The 15,739-nt window shown below is 46.6% G+C and overlaps 1 protein-coding gene across 1 annotated transcript in view; it reads right to left on the minus strand.

Moving 5' to 3' along the window:
- LOC115166471 (low-density lipoprotein receptor-related protein 1-like) overlaps window positions 1-15,739 on the minus strand; it is a 224,795-nt gene that overhangs the window by 80,317 nt on the left and 128,739 nt on the right. The window contains exons 20-34 of the mRNA XM_029720368.1: window positions 14,950-15,114; window positions 14,592-14,836; window positions 10,614-10,745; window positions 10,133-10,360; window positions 9,719-9,893; window positions 8,723-8,817; window positions 8,343-8,495; window positions 7,928-8,074; window positions 4,926-5,051; window positions 4,587-4,718; window positions 4,285-4,419; window positions 3,733-3,862; window positions 2,327-2,453; window positions 1,940-2,091; window positions 1,287-1,411 (exon numbers count right to left, since the gene is read on the minus strand). Of these exons, the coding sequence (XP_029576228.1) occupies window positions 1,287-1,411; window positions 1,940-2,091; window positions 2,327-2,453; window positions 3,733-3,862; window positions 4,285-4,419; window positions 4,587-4,718; window positions 4,926-5,051; window positions 7,928-8,074; window positions 8,343-8,495; window positions 8,723-8,817; window positions 9,719-9,893; window positions 10,133-10,360; window positions 10,614-10,745; window positions 14,592-14,836; window positions 14,950-15,114 (2,267 nt within the window). The remainder of the gene's footprint in view (window positions 1-1,286; window positions 1,412-1,939; window positions 2,092-2,326; window positions 2,454-3,732; window positions 3,863-4,284; window positions 4,420-4,586; window positions 4,719-4,925; window positions 5,052-7,927; window positions 8,075-8,342; window positions 8,496-8,722; window positions 8,818-9,718; window positions 9,894-10,132; window positions 10,361-10,613; window positions 10,746-14,591; window positions 14,837-14,949; window positions 15,115-15,739) is intronic.

Here is a 15,739-nt window from a genome sequence, read left to right on the forward strand (position 1 = left end):
CACATCAGTCTCATAAACACATCGTTCTCATAAACACATCAGTCTCATAGACACATCAGTCTCATAGACACATCAGTCTCATAAACACATCGTTCTCATAAACACATCAGTCTCATAAACACATCAGTCTCATAGACACATCAGTCTCATAGACACATCAGTCTCATAGACACACACTGGTTAGACACATCAGTCTCAGACACATCAGTCTCATAGACACATCAGTCTCATAGACACATCAGTCTCATAGACACACACTGGTTAGACACATCAGTCTCAGACACATCAGTCTCATAGACACATCAGTCTCATAGACACATCAGTCTCATAGACACACACTGGTTAGACACATCAGTCTCATAGACACATCAGTCTCATAGACACATCAGTCTCAGACACATCAGTCTCAGACACATCAGTCTCATAGACACATCAGTCTCATAGACACACCAGTCTCATAGACACACACTGGTTAGACACATCAGTCTCAGACACATCAGTCTCATAGACACATCAGTCTCATAGACACATCAGTCTCATAGACACATCAGTCTCATAGACACACACTGGTTAGACACATCAGTCTCATAGACACACCAGTCTCATAGACACACACTGGTTAGACACATCAGTCTCAGACACATCAGTCTCATAGACACATCAGTCTCATAGACACATCAGTCTCATAGACACATCAGTCTCATACACTCATCAGTCTCATAGACACATCAGTCTCATAGACACATCAGTCTCATAAACACATCAGTCTCATAGACACATCAGTCTCATAAACACACCAGTCTCATAGACACACACTGGTTAGACACATCAGTCTCATAGACACATCAGTCTCATAGACACATCAGTCTCATAGACACACCAGTCTCATAGACACACACTGGTTAGACACATCAGTCTCATAGACACATCAGTCTCAGACACACCAGTCTCATAGACACACCAGTCTCATAGACACATCAGTCTCATAGACACATCAGTCTCATAGACACATCAGTCTCATAGACACATCAGTCTCATAGACACATCAGTCTCAGACACACCAGTCTCATAGACACACCAGTCTCATAGACACATCAGTCTCATAGACACACCAGTCTCATAAAACTAAACACAGCACACCAGGGTTAGAGAGAATTCCATTTCAATTCAATCTAGGATGGGAATAAAAATATTTTTATTTATTTGGAATTTCAATTGAATTTCCTGAGTGGACCGATATGAAATGAAATGCACCCTGTGTGTTTGCGTTAGGGGTTAAGTGTTACCTTGTTGCCGGTCCCCGTTGAAGACCTTGATGTCCTTCAGCTGTACACCGATGCCGGTCCTCAGATACACATATTCTGTAGCGTTGTCTTTGTTGCCTCGCTTGATGGAACCGTTGGCATGAGTCCTGGTCCAACACATTTTACATTTACATTACATTTTAGTCATTTAGCAGACGCCCTTATCCAGAGCGACTTACAGTAGTGAATGCATACATTTCAATTCATTTCATACATTATTTTTCTGTGCTGGCCCCCCGTGGGAATCGAACCCACAACCCTGGTGTTGCAAACACCATGCTCTACCAACTACCAACTGAGCTACAGGGAAGGCACAACATACAAAACACTATCAGCCACTTTAAACAGGCTTGGAGGAACAACAACAACATTTGTAGTAAATTAGACTTATGCAAAGGGGATACTGGACGAAGGCAACAATCTCACATTCAAGACTGTCAGTCAATTTAAATAGGCTTTGAGGAAAATGTAATCCCATTGCATACTGTAGTCCTTACTGTTCGTCAATGGTCAATGCTCCACATAGGAGCCAAGGTCTTCAGTCAAGTTAGTCAAACATACTACAGCAGTGCAGCAGGGAATATTAAGGGTTAAACAAGGAGGAGATGACAGGGATAGGACAGCAGGCAGCTCACCTGTCACTCCAGTAGATGTAGCCCTCGAAGACGGACACGGCGAACATGTCCATATTGTTATTGGCCAGCACCAGCTCTCTGTTTTCTCCATTCTCCAGATTGATACGCTCTATCCTATCAGTCCGCGCGTCACACCAGTACAACCGCCGCTCCTACACACAAACAATAACAACAACAATATCAAGCAGAAAAATATTCAGTGTTTTCGAAACAACAAGCTTGTAAAGAGGAGAAAAATACTGGATATGTATGAATCCAAAAGAAGGATTTGTAAATAATCTGAAATGTGGATTTTGCAAATAAAGTGAAACCTAAATAAATAAATTGTGTGTGTGTGTGTGTGTGTGTGTGTGTGTGTGTGTGTGTGTGTGTGTGTGTGTACTGTACCTTGTAATCGATGGAGATTCCGTTGGGCCACATGATGCTGTCATTGACCAGGACTACTCTCTGAGAGCCGTCCAGACGGGCCCTCTCTATACGGGGGACCTGCCCCCACTCTGTCCAGAACAGATACCTGCAGGGACACACAGACACACACACACTCATATGAGGTTGAAAGAAAGCAATCTATGTTATTTTTGCTCTGTATAGATTAAATATCACAATAAACACTTACTTACAATGTCCCATCATATAACCAGCTACTGCTTGTAATAATTATCAAAGTGCAAATATTGCTGGTTGCTGGACTAATAACACCCCATACTGTAGGTAACCATGTTATGACACATACAGCACTACACTACAAGCCTCAGTCCAAGCCCCAGCCCCAGTAGCCAAGCCCCAGTTCCAGCCCTAGTAGCCAAGCCCTAGTAGACAAGCCCCAGTCCCAGCCCCAATAGCCAAGCCCCAGCCCCTGTAGCCAAGCCCTAGTAGACAAGCCCCAGTCCCAGTCCTAGTAGCCAAGCCCTAGTAGACAAGCCCCAGTCCCAGCCCCAATAGCCAAGCCCCAGTCCCAGTAGCCAAGCCCCAGTCTGAGCCCCAATAGCCAAGCCCCAGCCCCTGTAGCCAAGCCACAGTAGACAATCCCCAGTCCCAGCCCCAATAGCCAAGCCTCAGTCCCAGTAGCCAAGCCCCAGTCCCAGTAGCCAAGCCTCAGTCCCAGGAGCCAAGCCCCAGTCCCAGGAGCCAAGCCCCAGTCCCAGTAGCCAAGCCCCAGTCCGAGCCCAAATAACCAAGAACAGCCCCTGTAGCCAAGCCGCAGTAGACAATCCCCAGTCCCAGCCCCCAGCCCCAACAGCCAAGCCTCAGTCCCAGTTGCCAAGCCCCAGTCCCAGTAGCCAAGCCCCAGTTCCAGTAGCCAAGCCCCAGTCCCAATAGCCAAGCCCCAGTTCCAGTAGCCAAGCCCCAGTTCCAGTAGCCAAGCCCCAGTTCCAGTAGCCAAGCCCCAGTTCCAGTAGCCAAGTCCCAGTTCAAATAACCAAGCCCCAGTCCCAGTTCCAATAGCCAAGCCCCAGTCCCAGTAGCCAAGCCCCAGTCCCAGTTCCAATAGCCAAGCCCCAGTCCCAGTAGCCAAGCCCCAGTCCCAGTTACAGTAGCCAAGCCCCAGTCTCAGTAGCCAAGCCCCAGTCCCAGTAGCCAAGCCCCAGTTGCCAAGCCTCAGTCCAAGCCCTAGCCCAAGCAGCCAAGCCCCACTCCCATTAGCCAAGCCCCAGTCCTAGACCTAGTAGCCAAGCCCTGGTAGCCAAGCTCCAGTCTCAGCCCTAGTCCCAGTAGACAAGCCCCAGTCCCAGCCCCCAACCCCAGTCCCAGCCCCAGTCCCAGTAGCCAAGCCTCAGTCCCTAGCCACTCACCCTCTTTCTGGGTGGACGGTGATGGCACGGGGCTTGTCCAGACCCTGGGAGATGACCACATAGCGGAATGAACCATTGAGTCTGGCCACCTCGATCACGTCAAAGCCCTGGTCTGTCCAGTAGATGTTACCTGACAGGAGAGGGACAGGAGGGGTCGGGGTCAGTGTGTGTATGTGTGTGCATGCTTCTGTATGGTCCATGCATATGTGTATCCGTGTGTGTGTGTGCGTGCATGCTTCTGTATGGTCCATGCATGTGTGTATCCATGTGTGTGTGTGCGTGCATGCTTCTGTATGGTCCATGCATATGTGTATCCGTGTGTGTGTGTGCGTGCATGCTTCTGTATGGTCCATGCATATGTGTATCCGTGTGTGTGTGTGCGTGCATGCTTCTGTATGGTCCATGCATGTGTGTATCCATGTGTGTGTGTGCGTGCATGCTTCTGTATGGTCCATGCATGTGTGTATCCGTGTGTGTGTGTGTGCATGCTTCTGTATGGTCCATGCATGTGTGTATCCATGTGTGTGTGTGCGCCTGTAGCTGTTCTCTGACCTGCTATCCAGTCCACAGTGATGCCCTCCACCCTGCCGATGCCGTTGGTCACCACGTCTTCTCTCCAGGTCTGGTCTCTCTTAGCTCTGCTGATGGTGCTCAGGCCCATGTCCACCCAGTAGATAGTGTCATTGTCTACATGGCAGGACAGAGTGACGATGGTAAGTAACTGGATACAACCATCACTCAGGCAGGCACAGTGTAATAACAGTTCAGGTACACTTCACAGCACGGTCGGTGTGACTTGATCCTCAAACCAAACTCTTGTATTGTTGTTGGTGGGTCCGTAGCAGTACACTTACCAGCGTGGAAGTCGATGCCCACAGCCAGCGAGGTGCCAGACACGGGCACCAGGGCATCAGATTGATCAGACGGGTCCAGGGGGATTCCTCTAATGCCCTCATGTACTGAGTAGAGCAGGAAGGAGCCCATGCCTGGAGAGAGAACACATAACAGTTAATAACACTACTGTTAGAGTATACAGGATATCCTGCGGAGTGTGTAGAACAGTGTAGCTATATATAGGAAATACAGTATGAATGGCCATGCACCTGTCACCTTTTAAATATTTTTGAATCATTTTGCAATGTAATGTGATTTGTGGATTTGAATAAAGTATTTAAAATGTGTTGGTCTGTTACCCTCGCAGGACTGCCGCCCACTCTGGAGGCTGTAACCTGCGGTACACATACAGGCTCTAGTGCTAGGGGAGGTGGGCAGGCACAGCTGGGAACAGTCTCCATTCTTATTGCTACACAGGTTGATGCCTGGGACAACAGAGAAAAAAAGACCGTTCAAAACAGCAAAACAATAATAAAAAAACAGGACTTTTCAAAACCTCCCAGACAAAAAGAAAAACATTTCTTATTCATTCAGTTGCATAGTGTCATTCATTCATTAACTCATCTGAGTTGTACCTGTACTGGTCTGCATGCTCAGTGTGACATGGTCAGTGATATCCTACCTGTACTGGTCTGCATGCTCAGTGTGACATGGTCAGTGATATCCTACCTGTACCGGTCTGCATGCTCAGTGTGACATGGTCAGTGATATCCTACCTGTACTGGTCTGCATGCTCAGTGTGACATGGTCAGTGATATCCTACCTGTACCGGTCTGCATGCTCAGTGTGACATGGTCAGTGATATCCTACCTCTACCGGTCTGCATGCTCAGTGTGACATGGTCAGTGATATCCTACCTGTACCGGTCTGCATGCTCAGTGTGACATGGTCAGTGATATCCTACCTGTACTGGTCTGCATGCTCAGTGTGACATGGTCAGTGATATCCTACCTGTACTGGTCTGCATGCTCAGTGTGACATGGTCAGTGATATCCTACCTGTACCGGTCTGCATGCTCAGTGTGACATGGTCAGTGATATCCTACCTGTACCGGTCTGCATGCTCAGTGTGACATGGTCAGTGATATCCTACCTGTACCGGTCTGCATGCTCAGTGTGACATGGTCAGTGATATCCTACCTGTACCGGTCTGCATGCTCAGTGTGACATGGTCAGTGATATTCTACCTGTACCGGTCTGCATGCTCAGTGTGACATGGTCAGTGATATCCTACCTGTACAGGTCTGCATGCTCAGTGTGACATGGTCAGTGATATCCTACCTGTACCGGTCCGCATGCTCAGTGTGACATGGTCAGTGATATCCTACCTGTACTGGTCTGCATGCTCAGTGTGACATGGTCAGTGATATCCTACCTGTACCGGTCCGCATGCTCAGTGTGACATGGTCAGTGATATCCTACCTGTACCGGTCTGCATGCTCAGTGTGACATGGTCAGTGAAATCCTACCTGTACTGGTCTGCATGCTCAGTGTGACATGGTCAGTGATATCCTACCTGTACCGGTCTGCATGCTCAGTGTGACATGGTCAGTGAAATCCTACCTGTACCGGTCTGCATGCTCAGTGTGACATGGTCAGTGATATCCTACCTGTACCGGTCTGCATGCTCAGTGTGACATGGTCAGTGAAATCCTACCTGTACTGGTCTGCATGCTCAGTGTGACATGGTCAGTGATATCCTACCTGTACTGGTCTGCATGCTCAGTGTGACATGGTCAGTGATATCCTACCTGTACTGGTCTGCATGCTCAGTGTGACATGGTCAGTGATATCCTACCTGTACTGGTCTGCATGCTCAGTGTGACATGGTCAGTGATATCCTACCTGTACTGGTCTGCATGCTCAGTGTGACATGGTCAGTGAAATCCTACCTGTACTGGTCTGTATGCTCAGTGTGACATGGTCAGTGAAATCCTACCTGTACTGGTCTGCATGCTCAGTGTGACATGGTCAGTGATATCCTACCTGTACTGGTCTGCATGCTCAGTGTGACATGGTCAGTGATATCCTACCTGTACTGGTCTGCATGCTCAGTGTGACATGGTCAGTGATATCCTACCTGTACCGGTCTGCATGCTCAGTGTGACATGGTCAGTGAAATCCTACCTGTACTGGTCTGCATGCTCAGTGTGACATGGTCAGTGATATCCTACCTGTACCGGTCTGCATGCTCAGTGTGACATGGTCAGTGAAATCCTACCTGTACTGGTCTGCATGCTCAGTGTGACATGGTCAGTGATATCCTACCTGTACCGGTCTGCATGCTCAGTGTGACATGGTCAGTGAAATCCTACCTGTACTGGTCTGCATGCTCAGTGTGACATGGTCAGTGATATCCTACCTGTACCGGTCTGCATGCTCAGTGTGACATGGTCAGTGATATCCTACCTGTACTGGTCTGCATGCTCAGTGTGACATGGTCAGTGATATCCTACCTGTACTGGTCTGCATGCTCAGTGTGACATGGTCAGTGATATCCTACCTGTACTGGTCTGCATGCTCAGTGTGACATGGTCAGTGATATCCTACCTGTACTGGTCTGCATGCTCAGTGTGACATGGTCAGTGATATCCTACCTGTACCGGTCTGCATGCTCAGTGTGACATGGTCAGTGATATCCTACCTGTACCGGTCTGCATGCTCAGTGTGACATGGTCAGTGATATCCTACCTGTACCGGTCTGCATGCTCAGTGTGACATGGTCAGTGATATCCTACCTGTACCGGTCTGCATGCTCAGTGTGACATGGTCAGTGATATCCTACCTGTACTGGTCTGCATGCTCAGTGTGACATGGTCAGTGATATCCTACCTGTACCGGTCTGCATGCTCAGTGTGACATGGTCAGTGATATCCTACCTGTACTGGTCTGCATGCTCAGTGTGACATGGTCAGTGATATCCTACCTGTACCGGTCTGCATGCTCAGTGTGACATGGTCAGTGATATCCTACCTGTACCGGTCTGCATGCTCAGTGTGACATGGTCAGTGATATTCTACCTGTACCGGTCTGCATGCTCAGTGTGACATGGTCAGTGATATCCTACCTGCACTGGTCTGCATGCTCAGTGTGACATGGTCAGTGATATCCTACCTGTACTGGTCTGCATGCTCAGTGTGACATGGTCAGTGATATCCTACCTGTACTGGTCTGCATGCTCAGTGTGACATGGTCAGTGATATCCTACCTGTACTGGTCTGCATGCTCAGTGTGACATGGTCAGTGATATCCTACCTGTACTGGTCTGCATGCTCAGTGTGACATGGTCAGTGATATCCTACCTGTACTGGTCTGCATGCTCTCGTTGTAGATCTTCATGTGCGTCATGGGAGAAGTGTTGTTACGTAGCACCTTCCAGTTCCCCCCGTCACTCTTATCACAGGTCCCTATCTGGTCTGTACCCTGGTCGGCCCACCACAGCTTGTCTCCTACACACACACACACACACACACACACACACACACACACACACACATTTTATTAAGAATTGGTGTTATGGTGTTTTGTGTCAATCAGCCTCAAGCTCCAAGAAAATGCTCTCTCTCATGTGATCAATGGACAATAAAGCTTTTTGAAATTGAACTGAAATTGAACACACATTATCTCTCAAAGTCATAACAGACAGGTATTTAAAGACACAATAGTGGGTTGACGGATAACAGTAGAGCTGGACACAACAGTCTGTTTCTCCCTTACCCATGATGGCCAGAGCAGAGGCCTTGATCAGCTTGCCCGGTTTCATCCTGTCCAGGACCTCCAGGCCTGAGCCGTCCAGCTTACAGCGACTGATGGTGCCGTTGCCTGAGCTGACCCAGTACAGCTGCTCACTGTCGTAGTCTACAGACAGGCCTGGAGGGAACAGAAAGGATACAGTTAGCACAGCATGGTCACAGTCAGAATCTCTCTCTCTTTCACTCTCATACAGTCTGTCGTAGTCTACAGACAGGCCTGGAGGGGACAAATAGGACAGACACACCACTACTGAACATGGTCAACTCTCTCTCTCTCTCAAATTTTCTGTCACTCTGGCTCTCACTTTCTTTCATGCTCTCAGCATTGTTTTACACTACACTCACCTATAGGGCTCCTCTGATTGGTGAAGAGCGTCGTATGGTTGCTGCCATCCATGTTGGCCACACTGATGTTGTCCCCATCGGTCCAGTACAGCTTTCTGGAGAAGGACACACACATGACATGTTACTATACATTCATCTTGGTTTGACTGTCAAGTGACTGAAATCACAGTGACAACATCAACGTTCTTTTGCTGTCATTGTTATTCCAAACTCCATTCCTACTCCTCGTGTGTGTGTGTGTGTGTGTGTGTGTGTGTGTGTGTGTGTGTGTGTGTGTGTGTGTGTGTGTGTGTGTGTGTGTGTGTGTGTGTGTGTGTGTGTGTGTGTGTGTGTGTGTGTGTGTGTGTGTGTGTGTGTGTGTGTGTGTGTGTGTGTGTGTGTGTGTGTGTGTGTGTGTGTGTGTGTGTGTGTGTGTGTGTGTGTGTGTGTGTGTGTGTGTGTGTGTGTGTGTGTGTGTGTGTGTGTGTGTGTGTGTGTGTGTGTGTGTGTGTGGTGTGTGTGTGTGTGTGTGTGTGTGTGTGTGTGTGTGTGTGTGTGTGTGTGTGTGTGTGTGTGTGTGTGTGTGTGTGTGTGTGTGTGTGTGTGTGTGTGTGTGTGTGTGTGTGTGTGTGTGTGTGTGTGTGTGTGTGTGTGTGTGTGTGTGTGTGTGTGTGTGTGTGTGTGTGTGTGTGTGTGTGTGTGTGTGTGTGTGTGTGTGTGTGTGTGTGTGTGTGTGTGTGTGTGTGTGTGTGTGTGTGTGTGGTGTGTGTGTGTGTGTGTGTGTGTGTGTGTGTGTGTGTGTGTGTGTGTGTGTGTGTGTGTGTGTGTGTGTGTGTGTGTGTGTGTGTGTGTGTGTGTGTGTGTGTGTGTGTGTGTGTGTGTGTGTGTGTGTGTGTGTGTGTGTGTGTGTGTGTGTGTGTGTGTGTGTGTGTGTGTGTGTGTGTGTGTGTGTGTGTGTGTGTGTGTGTGTGTGTGTGTGTGTGTGTGTGTGTGTGTGTGTGTGTGTGTCCCACTCACCCCAGTATAGGGTGCAGGACCAGACAGTGGGGTTTATCAAGGCCCTGGATAACAGCGTTCTTAAAGGACCCGTCCAGTCTGGCCACGTTGATCTGTTTCTTATTGACATCATAGCTGGTCCAGAACAGGTTCCTAGACACCCAGTCTACTGCCAGACCATGGGCGTTGGGCAGGTCTGAAAAAACAAGCACAGATACAGGCAACTAAACCACTAACTACATTAAATAAACTCATTCCTTGATCCAAAATTTGCCCAGTGGATTCCAAAGCAGTATTTGATTTCTTTCAAAGACTTCATCTGCTCTTCATTGAGCTTGCCTTGAACTTTGGAACTTACAGTCGTAAAGGTGCAAAACTCACACACCTGAAAGAAAAGAACCCGGATCTGATCCCAAGATAAATGGGTCTTCCTACCAGCAGACACCACAGTCTCCACTCCAGTGCCGTTGATGAAGGCTCTCTTGATGGTCTGGGTTCGGACGTCTGACCAGTAGATCCGGTTCTCCAGAGCGTCATAGTCCACCACGGTCACGTTGTCTATGTCTGGCACGGTGAAGGAGATGATGTAGTTATAGTAGGGGTTGTCTATGTCCACTCCCCTGATCTCTGTCTGACGGGCATACAGCAGGAACTGGCGTGACTCTGGACGGGAAGAGAATGGAAGAGACAAGGGATACAGGGGAAGAGTTACCATCAACACATCACAAACACAGTATTTCAACATATCCAAATGTTATGCAACAGCTGCTGGACTAAAATGGAGCTATTCTCATTAGGAAGACAATCTGATTGTGTGTTTAAATTGCAGCAAATTACACACACATTCAGACCCAGCTCAGACCCATTGGTCATCACTCAGCCCTCTGAGTATGTGTGTGTTGCTGTGTGTTCCTACCTTTGCAGGTGTGTTTGTCAGCCTGCAGCTTCATGAGGTGAGGGCAGGCACAGGAGAATGTCTGGTTGTAGCTGATCAGACACAGGTGAGAACAGGGGCTCTGCCCATCAGCGGTTGCACAAGGGTTAGGAGCTGAGGGGAAGAAGACATGTTAACCACTGTGATCAGCTCTCTGCTAGTGTTAACCACTGTGATCAGCTCTCTGCTAGTGTTAACCACTGTGATCAGCTCTCTCCTACCGTTAACCACTGTGATCAGCTCTCTCCTACCGTTAACCACTGTGATCAGCTCTCTCCTAGTGATAACCACTGTGATCAGCTCTCTCCTAGTGTTAACCACTGTGATCAGCTCTCTCCTAGTGTTAACCACTGTGATCAGCTCTCTGCTAGTGTTAACCACTGTGATCAGCTCTCTCCTAGTGATAACCACTGTGATCAGCTCTCTCCTACCGTTAACCACTGTGATCAGCTCTCTCCTACCGTTAACCACTGTGATCTGCTCTCTCCTACCGTTAACCACTGTGATCAGCTCTCTCCTAGTGTTAACCACTGTGATCAGCTCTCTGCTAGTGTTAACCACTGAGATCAGCTCTCTCCTACCGTTAACCACTGTGATCAGCTCTCTCCTAGTGTTAACCACTGAGATCAGCTCTCTCCTAGTGTTAACCACTGTGATCAGCTCTCTGCTAGTGTTAACCACTGTGATCAGCTCTCTCCTACCGTTAACCACTGTGATCTGCTCTCTCCTACCGTTAACCACTGTGATCAGCTCTCTCCTAGTGTTAACCACTGTGATCAGCTCTCTGCTAGTGTTAACCACTGAGATCAGCTCTCTCCTACCGTTAACCACTGTGATCAGCTCTCTCCTAGTGTTAACCACTGAGATCAGCTCTCTCCTAGTGTTAACCACTGTGATCAGCTCTCTGCTAGTGTTAACCACTGTGATCAGCTCTCTCCTAGTGATAACCACTGTGATCTGCTCTCTCCTAGTGATAACCACTGTGATCAGCTCTCTCCTAGTGATAACCACTACTTCAATCAGTGTCGATGAAGGGGAGGAGACAGATTAAAGATTATTTTTTTAAGCCAATGGTGACATGGATTGTGTATGTTTGCCATTCAGAGGGTGAATGGGTGAGACAAACTATTTAAATGCCTTTGAACGGGGTATGGTAGTAGGTGCCAGGCGCACTGGTTTGAGTATGTCAAGAACTGCAACACTGCTGGGTTTTTCACCCTCAACAGTTTCCCATGTGTATCAAGAACGTCCACCACACAAAGGACATCAAGCCAACTTGACACAACTGTGGGAAGCACAGTCAACATGGGCCAGCATCCCTGTGGAATGTTTTCGACACCTTGTAGAGTCCATGTCCCAATGAATTCAGGCTGTTCTGAGGGCAAAAGGGGGTGCAACTCAATATTAGGAAGGTGTTCCTAATGTTTTGTAAACTTAATGTATGATTTAGTCACACCACATGATAACTGGTCTCTATCTGTCTACACAGAATGTCTTCAAGATCAACACAACCTATCTAAGCCCAGATCAATACAACCTATCTAAGCCCAGATCAACACAACCTATCTAAGCCCAGATCAACATAACCTATTGAAGCCCAGATCAATACAACCTATCTAAGCCCAGATCAACACAACCTGTCTAAGCCCAGATCAACACAACCTGTCTAAGCCCAGATCAACACAACCTGTCTAAGCCCAGATCAACACAACCTGTCTAAGCCCAGATCAACACAACCTGTCTAAGCCCAGATCAACACAACCTGTCTAAGCCCAGATCAACACAACCTATCTAAGCCCAGATCAACACAACCTGTCTAAGCCCAGATGGTCTTGGCCACCATATATACAGGGATGGGCAACGTTGATGGGGTGGGGGCCAGCAAAAATCTGAACTCGTTATGAGGGGCCGCAGTTGCTCGCAGGTCTGCGTTTTTGCAATTTTATAACAAATTTAATGTAATTCTACTAATTTAGCCATGGAGCAGAGAGGAAAACAAGCCGTTTTACAGCTAATTTCCTGCAATTCTACACATTTTGCCATAAGGTGGAGAGAAATGTTTGCATATGATACAGTATCTGAGTGAGACTGATTAACAAGATATATGGGGGCCCCCCCGGCCAGTAATTCAACCATGATAACAAGTTTAGAAATCTGGTCGCTAAACTAACTTAGCAATCTCAATAATGTTAGCTGACATGGGCTAATTGACTATCAGTGACTGACATAACAAGAGAAAAACTGCTGATGCACAAGCACATTTCCAAATTGCCTCTTGTGTATTCTACTATTGAGTCTAAAAGGTCAAATACTGCAGTGTGTGGGCTTTATTATCCACAATGTGTGGGCTTTATTATCCACAGTGTGTGGGCTTTATTATCCACAGTGTGTGGGATTCACAGGATCATGGAGGTAACACAACACATGGGACAACAGTGAAAGGTCAGCTGTCTGAGGGGAGTTGAGTGTTTGAATTCAGCAGGTCTGGAGTGTAGTGCACCACTCTGCAGTCCTGCCCTTTCCTCCAACACTGCACCAAAGCGTGTGTCACAGTCCAGTTAGCAGTAAGAGGCAGCTGTGAAGTGTGAGGTTGCTTGTGTGTGTCGGCGTGCGTGCGTGTGTACAGTGTCTTCATAATGTATTCATATCCCTTGACTTTTCGCACATTTTGTTACATAACAGCCTGAATTTTAAATGTATTAAATTGAGATGTTTTGCCACTTGCCTACACACAATACCCCATAATGTCAAAGTGAAATTATGTTTTCACACATTTTTACAAATTAATAGTCAATAAGTATTTAACTTGTTTGCTATGGCAAATCTAAATGAGTTCAGGAGGAAAATGTTCCTTAACAAGTCACAAGTTGCATGGACTCCCTCAGTTGAGCAGTGAATTTCAAACGCAGATTAAACCACAAAGACCATGGAGGTTTTCCAATGTCTTGCAAAGAAGGGCACCTATTGGTAGATAGGTAACTTGAGCACGGTCAAGTTATTAATTACACTTTGCACTGTAAATATCTAGGCGTCCTTCCTAACTCAGTTGCCGGATAGGAAGGAAATCACTCAGGGATTTCACCATGAGGCCAATGGTGAATTTAAAACAATTACAGTTTAATGACTGTGAGAAAACTGAGGATGGATCAACAACTTTATAGTTACTCCACAATACTAACCTAATTGACAGAGAAAAAGAAGGAAGCCTGTAAAGAATACAAATATTCCAAAACATGCATCTCGTTTGCAACAAGGCACTAAAGTAATACTGCAAAACATTTAGCAAAACTATTAACTTTTTGTCCTGAATATAAAGTATTATGTTTGGGCAAATCCAATACAACACATTACTGAGTACCACTCTCCATATTTTCAAGCATAGTGGTGGCTGCATCATGTTATGGGTATGCCTGTCATCGGCAAGGTCTAGGGAGTTTTTTAGGATAAAAAAAACGGAATCAACCCTAGAGTTGCTTACCAAGAAGACAGTGAATGTTCCCGAGTGGCCGAGTTACAGTTTTGACTTAAATCTATTTGAAACTCTAAGGCAAGACCTGAAAATGTTTGTCTAGCAATGATCAACAATCAATTTAACAGAGCTTGAAGAATTTTGAAAATTATAATGGACAAATGTTGCACAATCCAGGTGTGGAAAGCTCTTAAGAGACTTACCTATAACGACTCACAGCTGCAATCACTACACAAGGTGCATCTACAAAATATGACTCAGGAGTGTGAGTACTTATGTAAATGAGATATTTCTGTATTTTATTTTGTTAAATTTGCAAAAATATCTAAAAACATGTTTTCACTCTCATTATGGGGTATTGTGTCTAGATGGATGAGAACATTTTGAATTCAAGCTGTAACAACAAAATGTGGAATAAGTCAAGGGGTATGAATAATTTCTGAAGGCACTGTACGTATTTATGTAAGCATCCGTCTGTCCGTGTGACCTACCCTGGGGCTGTCTGGAGGGATGATACACCTGCAGGTCGAAGGGTTGTGTGTTGGTGCGTTGGACCACGGTTATGTTGTTGCCGGTCCACTTGTTAGCCTTGGCCAGAGTGTTGGTCCTCCAGTCTGTCCAGTACACCTCTCCTCCGTACATAGTGACAGCAAAGGGATGAGATAGGTACTCATGACCCCTCAGCACCTCGATCAGACCAGAGCCGTCATACAGAGCAGAGTAGATGGCATCAGACCTGGGGAGAGAGCATTTATGAGAGGAGGTGAGTGGGTGAGGGTGTGTGTGTATCTGTGTCTGTGTGTGTGTGTGTGTGTGTGTGGGTGCGTATAGTAAGGAGAGCAACAGTACCTGGCATCGATCCATACAATGCGTCTCTCCATGTAGTCTACAGTCAGTCCGTTTGGCCAGCCACCGCTGCCAGTCTCTCTGTGGATAGTCCTCCTGGCCTCACCACTCATAGATGCTGCCTCTATCCTGGGCAAGCTGGCATCCCAGTCCGTCCAGAACAGAATACTAGACACAGACAAAGAAAAGAAAGAGAAACACACATTCAGGAATATTCAGCAGCATTACACTACCGGTCAAAAGTTTTAGAACACCTACTCATTCAAGCGTTTTTCTTTATTTTTTACTATTTTCTACATTGTAGAATAATAGTGAAGACATCAAATCTATGAAATAACACATATGGAATCATGTAGTAACCAAAAAAGTGTTAAACAAATCAAAATATATTTTATATTTGAGATTCTTCAAATAGCCACCCTTTGCCTTGATGACACACTGGTTGAGATAATGCACATTATTGGCATTCTCTCAACCAGCTTCATGAGGTAATCACCTGAAATGCATTTCAATGAACAGGTGTGCCTTCTTAAAAGTTAATTTGAGGAATTTCTTTCCTTCTTAATGCGTTTGAGCCAATCAGTTGTGTTTTGACAAGGAAGGGGGAATACAGAAGATAGCCCTATTTGGTAAAAGACCAAGTCCACATTTTGGCAAGAACACCTCAAATAAGCAAAGAGAAACGACAGTCCATCATTAATTTAAAACATGAAGGTCAGTCAATACAGAAAATTTCAAGAACTTTGAAAGTTTCAAGTGCAGTCGCAAAAACCATCAAGCGCTATGATGAAAC

The sequence above is a fragment of the Salmo trutta genome, chromosome 28, assembly GCF_901001165.1.
Source record: "Salmo trutta chromosome 28, fSalTru1.1, whole genome shotgun sequence".
NCBI lineage: Eukaryota > Metazoa > Chordata > Actinopteri > Salmoniformes > Salmonidae > Salmo > Salmo trutta.